The following is a 19989-nucleotide window of genomic DNA, read 5'->3' as shown; positions in this document are numbered from 1 at the left end:
GTGCAATAGTGTGACCTTAGTGCGATATCTTATACAATCTTTGTAGGAGAATTAGAGACCTTTTGGGTTAAGGCAGGAGTGAACCAGCTGGTGGGAATTTGAGGAGTTTCAAGGACTAAGTGTTTTGAGAACATGACAAGGACTGAACATCTGCAGGAATGAGAAAAACAGCACCTGCAGGCAGGAGTTTGAGCTGGACCTGCCAGGAGGCATGTAAATAAATTATTGTGGTTAGATTTAGAAGGAGAAGAATTTAGAAAATAAGATATGTTGGCTAACCAATAATAATCGTGTGAACAGTGTGTGTTTTGTATGTGTGACCAATAATAGGTTAAGTAGTCAAATATGTAGTAGTTACTGAATTGTATAAAAGTAAGTATAATTTCCAATAAAGATGAAGCTTCCAAAACATCATATTGGTGCGTGTGAAGTTTCCACTGGGTCTCGCACGTGGTTACAATCTTAAAACTAAGTTGACTTAGCAAAGCTTATTTTAAAGTATTTAATTTTGCAACATAGAAACTTTGGTTCTTTATATGGTTAGGAAATGCTTTTGTTTAATCATTACAGAAGAATGCTGGAAGTGATGGAATATTTGCTTATTTCTTTTTTTAAAAAATCAGCTTATAACATTTATGTAACAAGTGTTTTTATTAAGTCTAATCATAAAGCTTTAGCAGGTGTAAATGATAAATAATGCATTTTTTATTAACTAGTGGTAGCTTCCACAAATTAATATTATACTTTAAGAACTTAAGACTTATTCTTTCATGTCTATTTACAGTTATTTCTCAGAAAGTCTTGTTAAGGAAACCCTTTGCATATCTCTAAAGTTTGAGTGTTACGTGGGATGGGAAGTATTTTAAAATGAGATTCTGTTTCTGAAGCAGTTTGGAGGCAGTGAAGAAGTCAGTATTTTGAACATTAATTCTTTCACAAATACAAAGATTGTATTTGGTAAGCTTTTTAATTAAAACTGTTTTGTAGCATGTTGCCTTGTAGCTTATTGAAGTCTGTTAAAAAATTAGATGTAATGCATTTAAAATCTAACAGTGGTGTAGAACTCATTTAAGACTCCTTAAAGTCTATTTTTTTTCTCTGTATACTGACATGATTTTTTTGGTGAAATCCTTCTAGTAGAATCTGCTCAAAAATATGCACTGTGCTTATTGCTATAGGGAGGGAGGGTAAACTGCTGGTCCGAGCTTAAGTATAAGGGATAAGCAATGTAATACTGATTGATAGTACCTTGTGTAATCCACAGGGTGGAGCAGAAATTAAATTTGTTTAAAACTGTTATATTGCTACTGTGAGCATGAAAAATCTAAGAAAGAAATACGAGCTACCAAGGCCTGAAGAGCTTGCTTCTTTAAAACAAGTTAGAGAAATGTCACAGCTGAGACCTTTCACTTAATACATTGCCCCTTGTCCTGCCACTACAAGCCCTGATAAAAAGTCTCTCTCCATCTTTCGTATAAGCCCCTTTTAAGTACTGAAAGGCTGCAATAAGGTCTACCCAGAACCTTCTCTTCTCCAGGCTGAACAACCCCAACTCTTTGAGCCTGTCTTCAAGGGAAAGGTGTTCCAGTCCTCAGATCATTTATGTGGCCCTCCTCTGGACCCACACCAACAGGTTCATGTCCTTCTTGTCCTGGGGACCCCAGAGCTGTATGCAGTACTCCAGGTGGGGTCTCATGAGAGCACAGGGACAGAATCATCTCCCTCGACCTGCTGCCCACACTGCTTTTGATATAGCCCAGGATACAATTTGCTTTCTGGGCTGGAAGCGCACATTTCTGGCTTATGTCCAACTTTTCATCCACCAGTATCCCCAAGTGTTCTCTGCAGGGCTGCTCTCAATTCCTTCAACCCCCAGCCTATATTGATACTAGGGATTGTCTTGACCCAGGTTCAGCACCTTGTACTTGGCCTTGTTGAACTTCATGTGGGCCCATGTGTGAAACCTGTTGAGGTCTCTCTGGATGGCATCCCTTCCCTCCAGTAAATCAATTCTAACACTCAGCTTGGTGTTATCTGCAAACTTGCTGATGGTGCACTCAATCCCACTGTCTCTGTCATTGATGAAGATATTAAACAGTATTGGTCCCAGTACAGACCCTTAGTGACACCACTGGTTACTTGTTTCCAGTTGGACATTGAGCCATTGTCTGTAACTCTTTGGATGCAGCCATCCAGCCAATTCCTTATCCATCTAACAGTCCATCCTTCAAACCCATACCTCTCCAATTAAGTGGCAAGAATGTTGTGGGGGACCATGTCAGAGGCCTTATAGAAGTCCAGGTAGATGACACCCATAGCTCTTCCCTTATCCACTGATGTAGTCACTACATTGTATAAGGCTACCAGATTAGTCAGGCACAATTTGCCCTTGGTGAAGCCATGTTGGCTGTCTGTAATCTTCTCCCTGCCTTCCATACACTTCAGGATGTCTTTCAGGAGGATCTGCTCCATAATCTTTCCAAGTGCAGAGGTGAGGCTGACAGGCTGATACTTCTCAGGGTCCTCTTTTTTACCCTTTTTAAAAATGGGTGTGATGTTTCCATTTTTCCAGTCACTGGGGACTTTACCTGACTGCTATGGCTCTTCAAATATGATGGAGTGGCTTAGGTCCTAGGTCTGTCAGTTACTTCAGGACCCTGGGATGGATCTCATTAGGTCCCATACACTTATGTATGTTCAGGTTCCTCAGGCGGTCTGAAACCTGATCTTATCCTATGATGGGAAAGGACTTCATTTCCCCAGTCGCTGCCCTGAGGTTCAAGGGCTCGAGAGTTGTAAGAAGAGACATTACCACTGCAAACTGAGGGGAAAAAAATGGTTGAATACCTCAGTCTTCTATGTTGGTTGCCACTAGTTCTCATCTCATTTATCAGAAGTGGGGGGTGGGTACATTTTCTTTAAACTTTCTTTTCTGGCCAAAATACCTGTAGAAGCCCTTATTCATTGCATCCATTGCCAAGTTCAGCTTCAGCTGTGCCTTTGCTTCATGATCCCATCCCTACACATCTTGGCAGTGCCCCTATAATCTTTCCAGGATGCACATCTGTGCTTCTACTGCTTGTGCATTTCCTTCTTAAACTTTAGTTTGATCAGGAGGTCCTTACTGAGCTGTTAGTCTCCTGCCTTCCTTGCCCAATTTCCTACGTGTGGGAATTGAGAGCTCTTGCAAGAGCTGCCAGCTCTGTTCAGCTCCTTTGTCCCAGGGAGCAGTGCTTAAAGTTCATAGAATGTTAATACAACCTTAAGTGCTTTAGAGCAGGATGTGCTGCCTTCTTCCCAAGCTTGTCTTTGAAGTAATTGAAAGAAAACAACCTTGCTTATAACATTTTCAGCATTCCAAACATTATTCTCAAATGTACTGTTAAAAAGAGACTGCAGCATCTATGGTATGGAACATGAGACTTTACCTGTTGCTGCATCTGCTTATCTTACAGCTATAATCTCCAATTAGATTACTGTGACTAATGTACCTGACAACTACTTAGGATAATTAAAAAAAAACCCTAAAAACAACACAACAAACTTCAAGTAGTTATATGCTGTCCAAAGCTAAATCAAAGGATTTCATTGTACTGGTTTTGGCTGGGATGGAGTTAACTTTCTTTGCAGAAGCCTGTGTGATGCTGTGTACTTGTGACTATAACAATCTTGACAACACACCAGTGTTTCTACTATGGCTAAACAGTGTTAGCACAGTGCCCAGGCTTTCTGGTTTTTCCACTCTGCCCCACCAGGAGTAGGCTGAGGAGTAAGAAGTTTGGAGGGGACACTCTAAAGAAATAAAGAAAATAAATAACTTAGTGTAATAAGTATAACTTGGCAGCTCTTGGCAGCCAATTAGGCAAGCAAGGGGTGTTGCCAGGACTATTTGTGGGAGATTTAAACAGTTCCAGGGAACATGAGCAACCTGGAGGGTGGCAAACAGGAGTGGCATGGCAGTTTGCTCAGAAGTTCGAGCAAGAAAGGGTGTAGCCACCCTCCCAACTCCTGGTGGTGGATTGTGTGATAGGTGTGGTGGTTTGTTTTTGGTTTTTTTTTCCCAACTAGATCCAGCAATGGTTTTCAAATGACCTAAAGCCATTGCTGCTGCTGCTAGCAGGAGTGTGGTAATCCAGACAGAACCACTCAAGAAGGGTGCAGCTGTCCAGGTCACTGGCTGCAGGGAGTGTATGAGCCTGGCATTAGTACCAGAGTACAGTGCAAAAGACACCTGTGTACGATGTGAACCAGTGAATGATCTGCTCTGTCTAGTGGCAGAGCTTAAGGGAGAAGTGGAAAAGCTAAGGAATATTAGGGAAAGTGAAAGGGAAATAGACTGGTGGAGAGTTAGACACCAGATTAGTTATTATTGGGTCAGAACCACCTTGTGGGGAGTGTCTGTGTGTGGAGGGGTAAGGGATGGGTTGAACCTCACGGAGGTGGGGTGGTGTCGTGTCCCTCATGGCAGCCCCTGAAGCCCACAAAGGAAGCACCAGAGTAGGTGTCAGTCACAAAAAACCCGGGAAAACTATAACACACCACACGTCCTGCAGCCCTTCACCCAGCCTCAGATTGGCAGGGACGGTGAGGACACTGCCCCTCACCCTGGCCTGGAACCCCCAGAGTGAGTGGTGGGTCAAAGACCCTGCCTGGAGGGGTTGGCCATAGAGAACAGAACAAATAAAACCAAGGGCATGTTTTTGCCTCATGTCGTGGCCCTGCCATTGGACTTGTGAGAACTGGTCTTCTACAAGGCTTCAGTGGTAGCTATATAATCTGTCTCTCCCTCTTTCTCCTCTCTTCTTGATCCCTCTGCTTCTTTCTTTGCTCTTTTCTTGATGCTTAGGGTGGTTTGGAGCTGGAGGGATTGGATCTTGATTTAAATGTTGTGGAATTGGTTGGATTTTGACTTTAGCGTTGTGGATTAATAGTATATGTTGAACCAGTATTGTAGTGGAACATTTTTGTCTAGCTTGTGTAGTGTCCTTTTGAACTTTGGCCAAGTCCCCTTATCTACTCGCCTAAATTAATAAAGAAATTCCTTGAGAACAAGCCCGTGGCTTATTCTCTTAACACTATCTTGAGGTATTCAAGAACCCTATATCTATATCTTAAAGTAAAGCTCATAGCCAATCCCCTTGAGGTATGCACCGGGTTTCTCCAACTTCTTCCATCACCCACCATGTGCAACCAGGTCCGTGGGCAAAAACAATCCCACGAATGGATTTGCCTTTGCTCGAGGCAGGGTTAACCCAAACTGTTTTACCTAACATACCTCTCATGTGAATCACTGGCACTTTGTCTCCATCTACGGTGTGAAAGGACTCTGATTGGGCAGGGCCAGCTCGATTGACAGAACCTCTAGTGTTGACTAACCATGTAGCCTTCGCTATGTGCTGATCCCAGTGTTTGAAAGTCCCTCCACCTAATGCTTTCAGGGTAGTCTTCAACAGTCCATTACACCATTCAACCTTCCCTGCAGCTGCTGCATGGTATGAGATGTGATACACCCACTCAATGCCATGCTCCTTTGCCCAGGTGGTATCTAAACTATTCTTGAAGTGTGTCCCATTATCTGACTCAATTTGCTCTGGGGTGCCGTGTCACCACAGGACTTGCTTTTTGAGGCCCAGGATGGTATTTCTCGCAGTGGCATGGGGCACCGGATGCGTCTCGAGCCATCCAGTGGTGGTTTCCACCATGGTGAGCACATAGCGCTTACCTTGATGGGTCTGTGGCAGTGTGATGTAATCAACTTGCCAAGCCTCCTTGTACCTGTATTTACTCCAACATCCACCATACCACAGGGGTTTCAGTCTCTTAGCCTGTTTAACGGAAGTGCATGTCTCACAGTCATGGATAACCTGAGAAATAGCATCCATGGTTAGATCCACCCCTCAATCTCATGCCCATCTATAGGTGGCATCTCTGCCCTGATGGCCAGAGGCATCATGGGCCCATCGCACTAAGAACAACTCTCCTTTGTGCTACCAGTCCAGATCCACCTGTGACACCTTGACTTGTGCAGCTCGGTCTGCCTGTTCGTTGTTGCGATGCTCTTCTTTGGCTTGATTTTTGGGCACATGGGCATCTACATGGAGGACTCTCACAATCAGCTTCTCTACCTGGGTAGCAATGTCTTGCCATATATCAGCGGCCCTGATGGGTTTCCCTCTATGTTTCCAATTGGCCTTCTTCCACCTGTCCAACCACCCCCACAGGGCATTGGCCACCATCCATGAATCAGTGCAGAGGTAAAATTTTGGCCACTTCTCTCGTTCAGCAATGTCCAATACTAACTGGACAGCTTTGAGCTCTGCGAATTGGCTCGATTCACCTTCTCCTTCTGTAGCTTCTGCAACTTGTCCTGTGGGGCTCCATATAGTTGCTTTCCATTTACGTTTCATCCCTACAATGCAGCAGGAACCATCAGTAAAGAGTGCGTAGCGCATTTCTACTTCTGGTGGTTGTATGCTGGGGCTTCCTCTGCCTGTACCACCTGCTCCCCTTCTTCTTTCTCTGCTAGACTAAAATTCTCACCTTCCAGCCAGTTCGCGATGATTTCTAGGATCCCAGGGTGATTTGGATTTCCAATGCGGGCGAACTGCGTGATCAGGGCAATCCACTTACTCCAGGTGGCATCAGTGGCATGATGCGTAGAGGGCGTCTTCCCTTTGAACATCCAACTCAACACCGGTAGTCGAGGTGCCAGGAGGAGTTGTTCTTCTGTGCCAATCACCTCTGAGGCAGCTTGTACTCCTTCATAAGCTGCCAGGATCTCCCTTTCTGTTGGAGTGTAATTGGCTTCCAATCCTCTGTAGCTTCAGCTCAAGAATCCAAGTGGTGGCCTTGGGTCTCACCAGACTCCTTCTGCCAGAGGCTCCAGGAGAGGCCCTTATTCCCAGATGCAGAGTAGAGTACATTTTTCACATCTGGTCCTGTCCTGACTGGCCTAAGGGCTACAGCATGGGCAATCTCCTGCTTAATCTCTTCAAATGCTTGTTGCTGTTCAGGGCCCCACTGGAAATCTTTCTTCTTGTGGGTTACCAGATAGAGAGGGTTTACGATTTGACTGTACTCGGGGATGTGCATTCTCCAGAAACCGATGGCACCCAGGAAAGTTTGTGTTTTGTTCTTACTGGTTGGTGGGGCCATTGCTGTGATTTTATCGATGACTTCAGTCAGGATTGCACAATGTCCATCTTGCCATTTTACTCCCAGGAACTGGATCCCTCGGGCAGGTCCCTTGACCTTACTCTTTTTGATGGCAAACCCAACTCCCAGGAGAATCTGGATGATCTTTCCTTTCTCGGAGACCTCTTCTGCTGTGTCCCCCCATACGATGATGTCATCAATGTACTGCAGATATTCTGGGGCTTCCCCTTTCTCTAACGTATCCTGGATCAGTCCGTGGCAGATGGTGGGACTGTGTTTCCACCCCTGGGGCTGTCGGTTCCACGTGTACTGCACGCCCCTCCACATGAAAGCAAACTGCGGCCTGCACTCTGCTGCTAAGGGGATGGAGAAGAACGCATTCGCGATGTCAATAGTGGCGTACCACCTCGCTGCCTTAGACTCCAGCTCATACTGGAGCTCCAACATGTCTGGAACAGGGATACTCAGCGGCAGGGTGGCTTCATTCAGACCATGATAGTCCATAGTCAGTCTCCATCCTCCATTAGACTTACGCACCGACCAGATGTCTGACGGATGTCTGCTGGGAACTCAACACAGCAGAGAAGAGGCAGTTTAAGGAGGTTCTTGGAGTGTAAGGAGGATAGCTTCTTGTCACAGCTGGTGAGTGAGCCTACCAGGGGTGGGGCCCTGTTAACCTGCTGTTTACAAGCTGAGAAGAGCTGCTGGGAGATGTGGTGGTCCGAGGCCATCTGCAGTACACTGACCATGATAGTTTTCAGTACTTGGTGAAACAAGGAAGGGTAGCAGCAAAACCTCTACCCTGAGCTTCTGGAAGGCAGACTTCAGCCTATTCAGGAGGCTGATTTGGAGAGTACTTTGGGAACAGCCCTTAAACACAAAGAGGTCCAGGAAGGATGGAAATACTTCAGGAAAGAAATCTTGAAAGCACAGGAGCAGGCTGTCCTTATGTGCTGAAAGATGAGTTGGCGGGGAAGACAACTGGCCTGGCTGGGCAGAGAGCTTTTGCAGGAACGCAGGGGAAAAAAGAGGGTTTATCACCTTTGGAAAAAAGGGCAGGCAACTCAGGAAGTGTTTAAGCATGTTGTTAGGTGATGCAGAAAGAAAATTAGAAAGACGAAAACACAATTTGAACTTTATCTGCCCACTTCTGTATAGGATAATAAAAAGTATTTTTATAAATACATTAATAGCAAAATGAGGGGCAAAGAAAACATCCATTCTTTATTGGACTTGGGGGGAATATAATTAGCAAAGATGAGGAAAAGATGAGGTACTTAACACCTTCTTTGCCTCAGTTTTCAACAATAAGACTGATCATCCTCAGGACAACTGGCCTCCTGAGCTATTAGATAGGGACAGGGAGCCAAATAGTCAGTGTAACACCCATTCATAAGAAGGATCAGAAGGAGGATCTGGGAAACAACAGGCCTTTTAACCTGACCTCGGTGCCTGGCAAGGTTATAGAGCAGATAATTTTGACTGTGATCACATGGCACCTACAGGACAGCCAGGGCATCAGAACCAGCCAGCATGGATTTAGGAGGGGCAGGTCCTGCCTGACCAATGTGATCTCCTTTTATGATTAGGTGACATGCCTGATGGATGAGAGGAAGGCTGTGGATGTAGTCTGCCCAGACTTCAGCAAAGCTTTTGACATCATCTCCCATAGTATATTCCTGGAAAAGCTGGCAGCCCACAGCTTGGACAGGTGCACTCTGTTGGGTTAAGAACTGGCTGGATGGCTGGGCCCAGAGAGTGGCGGTGAATGGTGCTGAATCCAGTTGGTGGCCAGACAGGAGTGGTGTCCCCTAGGGATCAGTGTTGGGCCCAGTCCTGTTTAATATCTTTATTGATGATCTGGATGAGGGGATCGAGTCTACCAAATTTGCAGATTACACCAATTTGTGGGAGGAGTATCGATCTGCTGGAGGGTAGGAGGGCTCTGCAGAGGGACCTGGACAGGCTGGATAGATGGGCTGAATCCAATGGTATGACCAAGTACTGGGTCCTGCACGTTGGCCACAACAACCCCATGGAGCACTAAAGGTTGTGGACAGAGTGGCTGGAGAGTAGCCAGACAGAAAGGGACCTGAGGGGATACTGATTGACAGAATAAGCCAGCAGTGTGCCCAGGTGGCTAAGAAGGCCAATGGCATCCTGACCTGTATCAGGAATAGTGTGGCCAGCAGGACCAGAGAAATAATTTTTCCCCTGTACTTGGCACTGGTTAGGCCACACCTTGAGTACTGTGTCCAGTTCTGGGCTCCTCAGTTTAGGAAGGATGTTGAGGTGCTGGAGGTTGTCCAAAGAAGGGTAATGAGGCTGGTGAAGGGTCTGGAACACAAATCCTATGAGGAGTGGCTAAGGGATCTGGGATTGTTTAGCCTGGAGAAGGGGAGGCTCAGGGGAGACCTTATCACTTTTTGCAACTACCTGAAAGGAGGTTGTAGCCAGGTGGGGGTCAGACTCTTCTCCCAGGCAACTAGCAATAGGACAAGAGGCCACAGTCTTAAGCTGCCCCGGGGGAAGTTTAGGTTGGACATTAGGAAGAAAGTCTTCACAGAAAGAGTGATTGAGCATTGGAATGGGCTCCCCACGGAGGTGGTGGAGTCACTGTCCCTGGAGGTGTTTTAGAAAAGACTGGATGTGGCACTTAGTGCCATGGTCTAGTAGACAAGGTGGTGTTAGATCATAGGTTGGACTTGATGATCTCAGAGGTCTTTTCCAACCTAATTAATTCTGTAACTTAACTTTAGTAACTAGATGTGCTGAAGCCTCAGGTTGCAATATGTGAACTTTCACCTAGATACGCTGAACTTTTACCTACTCAAGTAAAAGGAGGCCCCAAAGCCAGTTTCAGCTGGAAGATAAGGAAGACCACTACCCCCATCAGCATAAGATGTAACCTTAGAGATAAGAGAAGAAATGGGCCCACCTAGAGACAATGAAGAGACCCAATGAAGAACAAGACCACCCCATACCACAATATTACTATTGGACCGAACTTTTGCACGAGGGGTGGAGAGCTTAGATTGTAACGGTATAATTGCCTAGGGATTTCTTTGTGCAAGGCCCCTCTCCTGAGGCACCCAGCTCAAGCTCTATCTCACCACTGTATGAATAAACTAATTTGTAAGATTCAGCCTAAGACTCTGCTTGGGGAAACCTAGGGTCAAGCCAAAAGGGAAAATATCTGCATGAGTGTGTGTGTCTGGAGTCAATACGAGGTACCCATTGGTTCAGTGGAGCCACTAACCATGAAGGGACTCCAAAGTCCTAGTGGTTAAAGTCTCAGGTGGTATGAATGTAACTCCTTGATTGAGTGTGTGACAAGTCCAGTTTCGCTAACAGATACAACTGGGACAGCTGACCTGAACTGGCCAAAGAGATATTCCATTACATATAATGTCATGCTCAGCAATAAAAGTCAAGGGAAGGGATGTGGTTTTTGGTGGGGGAGCGGGGGGGGGGAGGGGATAGCTGTTGTTCAGAGACTGGCTGAACATCAGTCTGCTTCTGGGAGGTGATGAATAATTACCTTTGCAGCACTTGTTCTGGTTTTCTTCATCTTTCTCAACCCCTGAGTTCTCTTGCTTTTGCTCTTGCTATTTTCTCCTTGTCTTGCCTTTTTTTTTTCTTTTTTTCAGGGGGGTGGGAGTGGGGTGGCATTTGAGCAAGTACTTGTGTGGTGCCTAAGCTGCTGGTGAGGGGTAAACTACAAGATTAATTTTCACACACTATTTTAGGAAATATGTAGTGGTGTCAATTTTTAAATATACATACCTAAATGCAACTTTGAGGTTTACCTACAGTCAGTTTTATAAATGCATTTTATACACAGTAAATAAATAGCCAACCATATCTGTTATCCAAATTTCATTTTTACAGTGTTCTATTACTTGAACCCAAAGTTACACAGTTTCTATAGAGAGTCTATTGGCAGCCTGATTATTTTAAAAACTTATTTTTCAGGTTTAAGAATAAGATTCATGGTAGCCTTACATTACACCCAAGACCAACCAATATATATTTTATAAAATGGTTTAATGTATGCATGCATGTCTGATACAATGGTAATAAATTTACCGAATTCTAATTATTCACTTTTGTAAGTATTTTACAAAAGCATTGTGATTTCCATGGATGGATACACAGTCCTTGATGGAAGAATAATTTAGACTGAATCAGGGCACATGAAAGAATAAAACTGACAAGATCCCTTCTGCATATTCTTCTGATGTGATTCCAGCAAGAGAAACAGCATGGTATAAAAAGTATATAGGAAAGATTGTTCTTACCATAACCATCAAACTCTGAAAATTGCAAATACGTGTTCAAATGGTTGAAAAAGTCATAATACTTGTAAACAGTCAGAAATTACAATAATGTTATCCAGTTACATGTAGCTGTCAAAACAATGCATATCTTTCCTTGTCAGTTGGTAATTCTTTTCCAACAAGACAGAAAACCTTTGGCAATTCCAGGCGTTGAAAATAATTTTCAAAGTTCAAGACAGTCACAGCATTTTCTTTGCAGAAGGTAAACTATACACCAAGGCTCAGAGGCTGTAAAAATTGGTTCCAAGTGGAAAAAAGTGCAAATATCCTGCACACATAGTTTAAAGAGCTGCTGGTTCAATCATTCACCAACAGAATCTTTGTTTTCTTTTTTGCATAGTTCACACATCGCTGGGAATGTGACAGGGTGTGCTATTTTTGGCAAGAGCAAAAGAAGTGATACTTTTGTTCACTTGCCATGTTAGACGTTGGATCCATGCAGAATTCAGGTAGAGGGCTGCTACCTGATGTTATTAGACAGTGAATACTGATGTTGTTTTTGTTGAAGGAGTTCTGTAATAGCCAACAGCTTCTTAAGAACATGCTGTAGAAAAAAAAAACACACAACAACCCCCCCCCCCGTAATACCCTACATTAACAACTAGAAAAAAACCAAAACCCATCTTGCTTGAGAGAAGCATCCTCAACATTAACCTACCAAACTTATAATTAGGTAGTTTACAGTATATTTAAACCCACACCCCCCCACACCCTCCCCCCAGCTCCAGTTTCATAGTCACTAAGACATTACTTCAAAAGGCAACTGTAAAACAGCAATATGCAATTTATCTGCAACCATGGAGACCTATTAAGTCTTGCCAACTTAACCTGAGAGTTTCAAAATGAAACAGTTCTCCTATTTGTTAAAATCCATCTGTAAACCAAAAATCCATTCTGAGGTATTTTCCCCATGTGAAAGTGCAGAACTGGGCCAAGAACATGGAAAAAAACTCCAGTGGAAAAAATAAAGGTGATAATATAATTCATTTCTGCACAAGCAGAACCACCCCCTTTAACTTTCTGAAAACCTGGTCATTAAATTTAACCAAATGCAACTGAACATACACACAAAACAGGCTGAGAAACTGTATTGCTAACACACTGTCAGGAGTTCAATAATTTTTTAATTATAGTAGAACTGTGTTCAACTACAACAGGTTGATCCTGAACATTAGGGCACTTATAGGAGAAAAAAGGAAAATAGATACAAGAGTTTTATTTATGGAAACCCATGAGGAAAAATTACTCCTCTGAAGTAGAAATATAGGTGTATTGAGGAAACAGTATTGCATCTGTGACCATTAAATACTTCAGATGTAGGCCTTGTGAAAGAAATTCAATCCCTTATCTATAAGCAATACGTATTTAGTACTGAAAATTTCTACTTTCCTGACTTGCCAGTCTAGCCATCATTTTTGCTTTGCCAAGACAGGCAGTAGCTGTGAATTATAAACTTGAACATGGTTGATTTTTTCCCCTCATATGCCACTGAAGAAGCAAATTGTAGTAGTTATTAAACTAGATTAGTTTTTTAACTGCTACAATGAAGCATTATTTCATTTTTAATTCCTTAAGCTTTCCTCTGTCAAAGCTAATTAAAAACAAATATATTTTCACCATTTGCAAAATTACCATAAGAGTTCCCAGTAATCCCCTTATTTAAAAAACATTACTGACAAAAAAACATCGGCTGAGATGAAATATAGATTTATCATCTACATATTCTAGTAACCGTGGTGGTAGTGGATCAAGGGTTGAACTTGATGATCTCAGAGGTCCTTTCCAGCCCATCTGATTATATGATTCTATGATTCTATACTTGGGTTTAAGTTAAGGCCTTCAAAGAGTCAGGATATAGAAAGCTCAGCCTTTAAACCATGAGAATAATAAGAAATCTGATTACAAGAAGTTATTTTGAAGCAATTAAACTTAAAACTATTTTTAAAACTACCTCTTCAAAAATGATTCATTAAAGAAATAGTTTAAGGTGATACTGATTAAATTTAAGGAAGACCATCTCTAAAAGAAAAAGACTTTCTGTAGTACAACCGCCCCTGTCCCCAACCAAAAAACCCCCCAAACCCACTGCTTTAAAACATCTTTGGATTTGTTGCATAAATACTTATTTCAGTTTTGAGCTTCTTTACCTTTAAAACTATTAACCTCCTGGTGAAATGTACATATTTATCACTCATACTGCTGGAGAGAAAAAATTACAAAGGAATCATGATGTTAAACAATAAGTCTAGACATGCTATCTGTATGTGTGATTTTTGTTAATCATTATAGTTTACCTGCATTACACCTCTCTCATTGCTGAGTATGCGAAGTTCATCTGAATGTGCCACACACATCTCATGCAAGGCTGCCAGATAACGAGACAAGTCAGTTCTAGAGTTCTCTGTAGTGTCTGGAAGCTCAGGAACATTCTTTAACAAAAATTATGAGAACAGACTTAGTGAGTAGCCAGGAATATAAGAAATTAAATTACAGTTCTATAGACCTGCCAACAGTTGCTTTGATACTGCAAGTAAGTACTGCAATGTTTTTCTTCACAATTAAGTCTTCTGTCCATGTTAACTAATAGAAATTATTTATTTCCTCCTGTCCACAATAATCTATTTTATGAAGACATTTTAATTATGGTTACACAATTCACATAGAGAGATTACTAAATATACAGTAATTTCTATTCCTACTAGGAGGATTTAATACTGCTATGCTACCTCTGAGCTGTCCAGAAAGATACTGAGAAAAGAGATTCATATCATATCTTCCCCTCAAATGAGGGGAATCCATCCATTATATGTTTGTTGTTTTATTTGGGTTTTAAATTATTTAAATCAGACAATAGCAGCAGCAAAAATGGACACCAAAAAAAATCCCCAAACTATCAAGTCAGTAAATCCACTAATAAAATAATGTAACTAAACCAGTAGATTAATCAGTTATTTTAAAACCCAACCATATTCCAAGTCTTTATGCATAATCTGCCATTTAAAGAAAAAAACAGTGTATCGTAATATGCAGAAGTTGCCATTTAACCAGAAAAAGGTGACATGGCAAGCCACCTGAATGACACACTTCAAAACAGTAATTCTTATAGATTATCAAAATAGTCTGAGATGTTTTCTAGGTCATTTTTAATGGATTAATTTAGGAAGATAGGCATATTTCTTTTCTCTTCATTTTTAAAACAAAATTGGTTTAAACATATACATAAATAGATATACATGAACTCCTAACTCATTATAGCTATCACACACAAAACAGTAATGGTTTCAAATTGAACTGCAACTATTATTTTCTTTTAAACTACAATATATAGAATTCATACAGTGAGACATTTGGTAATGTATAACTAAAATAGAAGACAACATTTTTTAAAACTTCAATTTTTTCAATCTCAGGTCATAACAATATGACAAATTACATATAAGAATTTTTTGTTTTAAAATATTTTTTAGAAGATTGGTATTTTTGACTGAAAGCCTTAATCCTTGGGGAGAAACTCAAATAGATCTCATGTCTACAACAGTACTAAATTAATAAAATCTTTCTAAAAGGACATTTAATTGGTTTTAATTCTGTGTGACAGGCCAGCTTGTTACTGAACTGACACACACAAGCATTCAAAATTGTGAGGAAGCTGATGCATTTTTGAGCTAGTTAACAAGAACTATAAAGAATTTTAACTCACGTTACTATACAACTTGGAATTTTTTTTTAAAACTACTTACCCCAAGTTCATCTAAGAACATGATCATGCGATGTTTGTTACTCTTGATGAATGGATTTACCCCCTCCATATATGGCTCCTAGTAATTTTTAAAAGTATTTATTAGAACAAATTGATACCAATTTAATAGACATACCTGAAGTGAACATATTGTAATCAGAGACAAATGACACTGCAAAACAAATGTGTAATCTTTTTCAAGTGAATTTATAATGACTTATGTGCAACTAGTCAAAAGATTACACTTTTCTGTGTTCCAGAGGGACTCTGAAATTATTTATATATGCATTGCGACATGAAATTTTACATTTCTGAAATACTGAAAATGGACTTTTTTCCATTGCAACTATATAATAAACAAAAAACTTTCAGAGGTAACATCAGGACATAATTGATCTCCTTGTTTTTTCATTAATGCTTACATTCCAAGTTGTGTCAGACAAGTGACTTTATAATGGCAGCCTGAAATCACTTTCTTTCATTATGCTTAAGTCAACAGATTTTTATTGTTCAACCATGTTGTGATTTGGGAACCAGAACAGACCAGTTGTTGCTGGCATTCTTTTAGTGATGCAATAGAAACTTTAGTAAAACCTGAGTTTTTTTAGGGCAACTTGTAAAACTGATTTACAAAATTATGTCAAGCAGTATGCAAATGAGTACAAATAAAAGGGATGTTTCAAAATGCTGTACCAACAGAAAACACTGGTCTAAACAATAAGAAAAGAAAAAGTGTGTGTGTGTGTGTGTGTGTAAGGGGGGAGCCAGAGGTTGGTAGTTGCTCATTTGTTTCAGAATTAAAATATTCTATATCCAGGCTAGAAGTTTAGTCCTAATTGGGCTCAAAGTGAATTATTACATACAGTATATAAAAGAACATGGATGTGGAATGTATTTCAAGGTTCTGTACAGAAACATGCCAATATTACTGAAAGATGTCTCCCCATTTTGACATGAAATAATCAATGGAAATGCAAAAAGACTCCCATCATCTACTTCAGGCAAATGATATATCCTTCTTGAACAGATTGTTTCTAATCACAGATTTCTACTCTATCATTTTTCAGTTGTCTTTATGAATATGGATATTCATAAGGGAAATGTACTCATTTTACCATCACATAGATGTTTTCTTTGTGGAGGGATGGCTGCCTGCCTCTCCTCTCCCACTTTTCCAACTCCAACACTCATCTATTTGACATAGGGAAGCCAGTAGATGTGGTGGTTTTGGATTTTAGCAAAGCTTTTGATACTGTCTGTCACAGTATCCTTCTGGATAAAATGTCCAGCACATAACTAGAAAAGTTCATAATACATTGGGCAAGCAATTGGCTGATGGGTCAGGCTAAAAGTGTAAATGGGGTTATAGTAAAATCAGGTTGGCAGCCAGTCATCAGGGAGGTTCCCCAGGGCTTGATTTTAGGCCAGTGCTCTTTAATGTTTTTATAAATGATCTGGATACAGGAATCGAATGTACATTAAGTTTGCTGATGATAAAGTAGGAGGAGCTGTGGACTCCAATGGTAGAGAGGCCTTACAGAGTGATCTGGGTAGACTAGAGAGCTGGGCAATCACCAACCACATGAAATTTAACAAGGGCAAGTGCAGGATTCTCCACCCGGCACATGACAATCCTGGCTATACATACAAGAAGTCCCACAGAAAGAGATCTAGGGGTCCCAGTTGATGACAAGTTGAATATGAGTCAGCAGTGTGCCCTGGTAGCCAAAAGGGCAAGCCGTGTCCTGGGATGCATCAGACACAGCATAGCTAGTCAGTCAAGGGAGGCAATTGTCCCACTCTACACTGCACCGGTGTGGTCCCACCTCAAGTACTGTGTGCAGTTTTGAGTGCCTCAATATAAAAAGGACATCAAACTATTCAAGTGTGTCCAGAGGAGAGTGACCAAGATAGCAAAAGACCTCGAGGGCAAGGGTGGCTGAGGTCACTTGGTTTGTTCAGCTTAGAAAAGGCTGAGGGGTGACCTCATCATGGTCTACAACTTCCTCAAGGGGTGCAGCAAAGAGGGAGATGCTGATTTCTTCTCTGGTGACCAGTGATAGGACATGGGAAAATGGAATGAAGCTGCTTCAGGGGTTGTTCAGACTGGACATTAGGAAAAGATTCTTCACTGAGAGGGTGGTTGGTCACTGGAACAGCCTCCCCAAGGAAGTGGTCGCAGCACCAAGCCTATCAGAGTTCACGAAACATTTGGGTGATGGTCTTAGTCATATGAGTTAGTTTTAGGTAGTCCTGCGAGGAGCAGGGAGTTGGACTCAGTGATCCTTATGGGTCTCTTCCAACTTGAGATATTCTATGATTCCATGAATAATAGAGTATGACTGCTACCCTTTTCATCATTGACAGACTGAAAAAACAGTCCACATACTTCCACTGTTGTCTTTGAAACAAATGTCTATCCGTTCTCATAGCATGAAAATATGGTTGCATCACTCTGTAATACCTACTAGTATGGTCATTAATTCATTAATTATTTTAACACATCACTGTTGTTGTTCATACTACCAGATTCAAAATCTTTATGGTATGTACTAAATCATTCACATAAGTTTCTAGATGACTCATTCTGAAATGACTGACTCCTCTTTCCAATTCAACCCCACTTTATGCTACTGCTCTAGTTTAAATCAATACCCTGTTGAGCTCCAATTGAAGAGGATAGAAGAAACTGCAGGAACAAGGCCTCCTTGTTGATAAGACACCCAGGTCACACATCAGGATTTGCATAAGAATAATACAGACAAAATCTGTTGCTGTTAACAGGAACACTGAAATGTCCTAGACTGTTCTGTGGAAAATTATATTCACCTTAGCTCCAAATTCAACCAGATTTGCTAAATTCTGCACAGACTTGGCAACCAGGGTCAGAGTTCTTGCAGCAGTAGGGGAAGGAGAATCTGATAGGAATAGAAAGTAGAAAGTTACTGACCATTTCATTTAAAATTTCCAGTAGTTATTTATCATGGAATTAAATACTCTGCTGTAAGAGAACTGTATGTGAAAAATATCTCATGAGCAAAAAAACTTTTGGTGTTTTAGTAATTATGTCCACAATAAACATAAATATGCATATCTGACTCTGTACTAGTTGCTTATAAAGTAAGCAAAATAAAGTGTTCCTCAGAAGCCTAAGGTTAACAAAATTTTTAAGAATTAAGTAAAAAGTCTTTACACAAAAATCAAACAGCTCTGTTGAAAGGAAAATTTGCTGTAAGAATCTAATAAAATAATTAAGTTTACCCTTTTCCTTATTTGCATATACCCATATAAGTAGGTCCTGCATTGTTATGCAAATTATACTTCAAATTAAGAGTACCAAGAAAATAGACTAAGCATATTACATGCAATCATGGCTTGTATTTCTGTGAAAGTATAGCTATTTACTGCACAAATCAAATGCTAGAAACTCTCGGTACAATCACCTGTTGAAAAAAGTTGTTTTTAAGAGATTTAAGAGATTAGTGTTAAGCATGGAGTTCTTTGGTTTGTTTTTAAACAGTTATGGTAAAATCTGGCTTTCTACTTACAGGCCATTTAAGTGTTCCAAAATGGACAGGATTTTTATATAAACTCTAAATTTCACAGTGTTTCATAAGAATGCTATATACTCTTCACTGTCTATCTGTAGGTTTTGATCTTCTTTCTTTCTGCCCCTTCCCTGCTCAGCATTGCAATTAATTAAAAACATAAGTTCTGACTTTTTAGGCATAGATGAAGCTTAGACTGAGGCACTAATCATAAAACTGATCTCAGTTGTTCAGAGCATTTAGTACTTAGTACTGTACATCCTTTTGAAGAAGCAATACTGAAAAACATTACTAGCCTTAGAATTGGGAAGTTCAGGTGGTAAGAACTAATCTGAAGAATTGTATTATAATAAAAAACTCAACTAAGAAATTTGAAACAAAGGACGATTTTTTTTCAGTAAAGATTTTTGAGAATAGTTGTTGAGGTGACATGATAGGCACATTGCTGCTGAAACTGAACTGTACGTATACACCTAGTCTTCAGAATATTTCCCCTCCCACTTCCTGCCCCATTACAGCAAGGAAGTATGTTAGAAACTTTGTTTCTAAAGAAAAAGAGCCCCCTTATTTTTTTTGTTGTTTGTTTTTTTTTTAATTAACAGCACTGACAACCCCATATAGAGTCCATAAACTTAGGGAAAGTGAATAATATTATCTGAACTTATAAACAGGACAAACACAGACAAGCTTAAAAGGGATGACACAAATTTATGGATAACAACTCAATTTACAGCTAAAGACATGGTGGTCTCAATGCAGTCCCCAAGTTAGAAAATAAGATAATCTGGTTTAAAGACAAATATTGGGAGGTGGGAACGCCAATAGGATGAACTCCCCTCCCCTTTTATAGAGGGACAAAATAAAAATGCAAGTGAAATAAATGAAAAAAAACCCCAGTTTACTAAAAGGAAATAACAGTAACTAGAAAGATACAGAGGAAACAGTTTCCCCAAAAGGAGAGTAATCCAACACCCACATGGTTCCCCAGGAACAAAGGGGAAACACAATGACAAAGGTTTTTTTCCCCACCAACCACCTCCTTGAGGTCTTAACTGCAGCAGTGGTACCAGTTTGAAGTCTCCTTGTTCCCTGGCTTTGGAGCAGTGGGGGGGGGGGTGCAGCCATCTCCCGCTTGGCAAGCAGCGAGCAAAGCAGAGAGGCTCCTGGCTGGCTCAGTCATACCTCAGAGCTGTCCGCTTCAGCACCG

General features: G+C 41.0%; 1 protein-coding gene across 4 annotated transcripts in view; it reads right to left on the bottom strand.

Annotated features, from left to right (window-relative positions):
* LOC126650134 (ras GTPase-activating protein 1-like) overlaps window positions 1–19989 on the bottom strand; it is a 140600-nt gene that overhangs the window by 36550 nt on the left and 84061 nt on the right. The window contains exons 23-26 of one of the 4 annotated variants that reach the window (XM_050334600.1): window positions 18064–18152; window positions 15236–15313; window positions 13790–13924; window positions 11048–12039 (exon numbers count right to left, since the gene is read on the bottom strand). In XM_050334600.1, coding sequence (XP_050190557.1) covers window positions 11956–12039; window positions 13790–13924; window positions 15236–15313; window positions 18064–18152 — 386 coding nt within the window. In that variant the 3' untranslated portion in view covers window positions 11048–11955. Of the gene's footprint in view, window positions 1–11047; window positions 12040–12218; window positions 13695–13789; window positions 13925–15235; window positions 15314–18063; window positions 18153–19989 lie in introns of those variants that run through there. The other 3 variants (XM_050334603.1, XM_050334602.1, XM_050334601.1) reach the window with 3 other exon arrangements.

The sequence above is a fragment of the Myiozetetes cayanensis genome, unplaced genomic scaffold (assembly GCF_022539395.1).
Source record: "Myiozetetes cayanensis isolate MyiCay16 unplaced genomic scaffold, myiCay2020 scf56, whole genome shotgun sequence".
Taxonomy (NCBI): Eukaryota; Metazoa; Chordata; class Aves; order Passeriformes; family Tyrannidae; genus Myiozetetes; species Myiozetetes cayanensis.
Note: the sequence above shows the minus strand (reverse complement) of the source record. Positions and strands in the feature narration are given on the sequence as shown.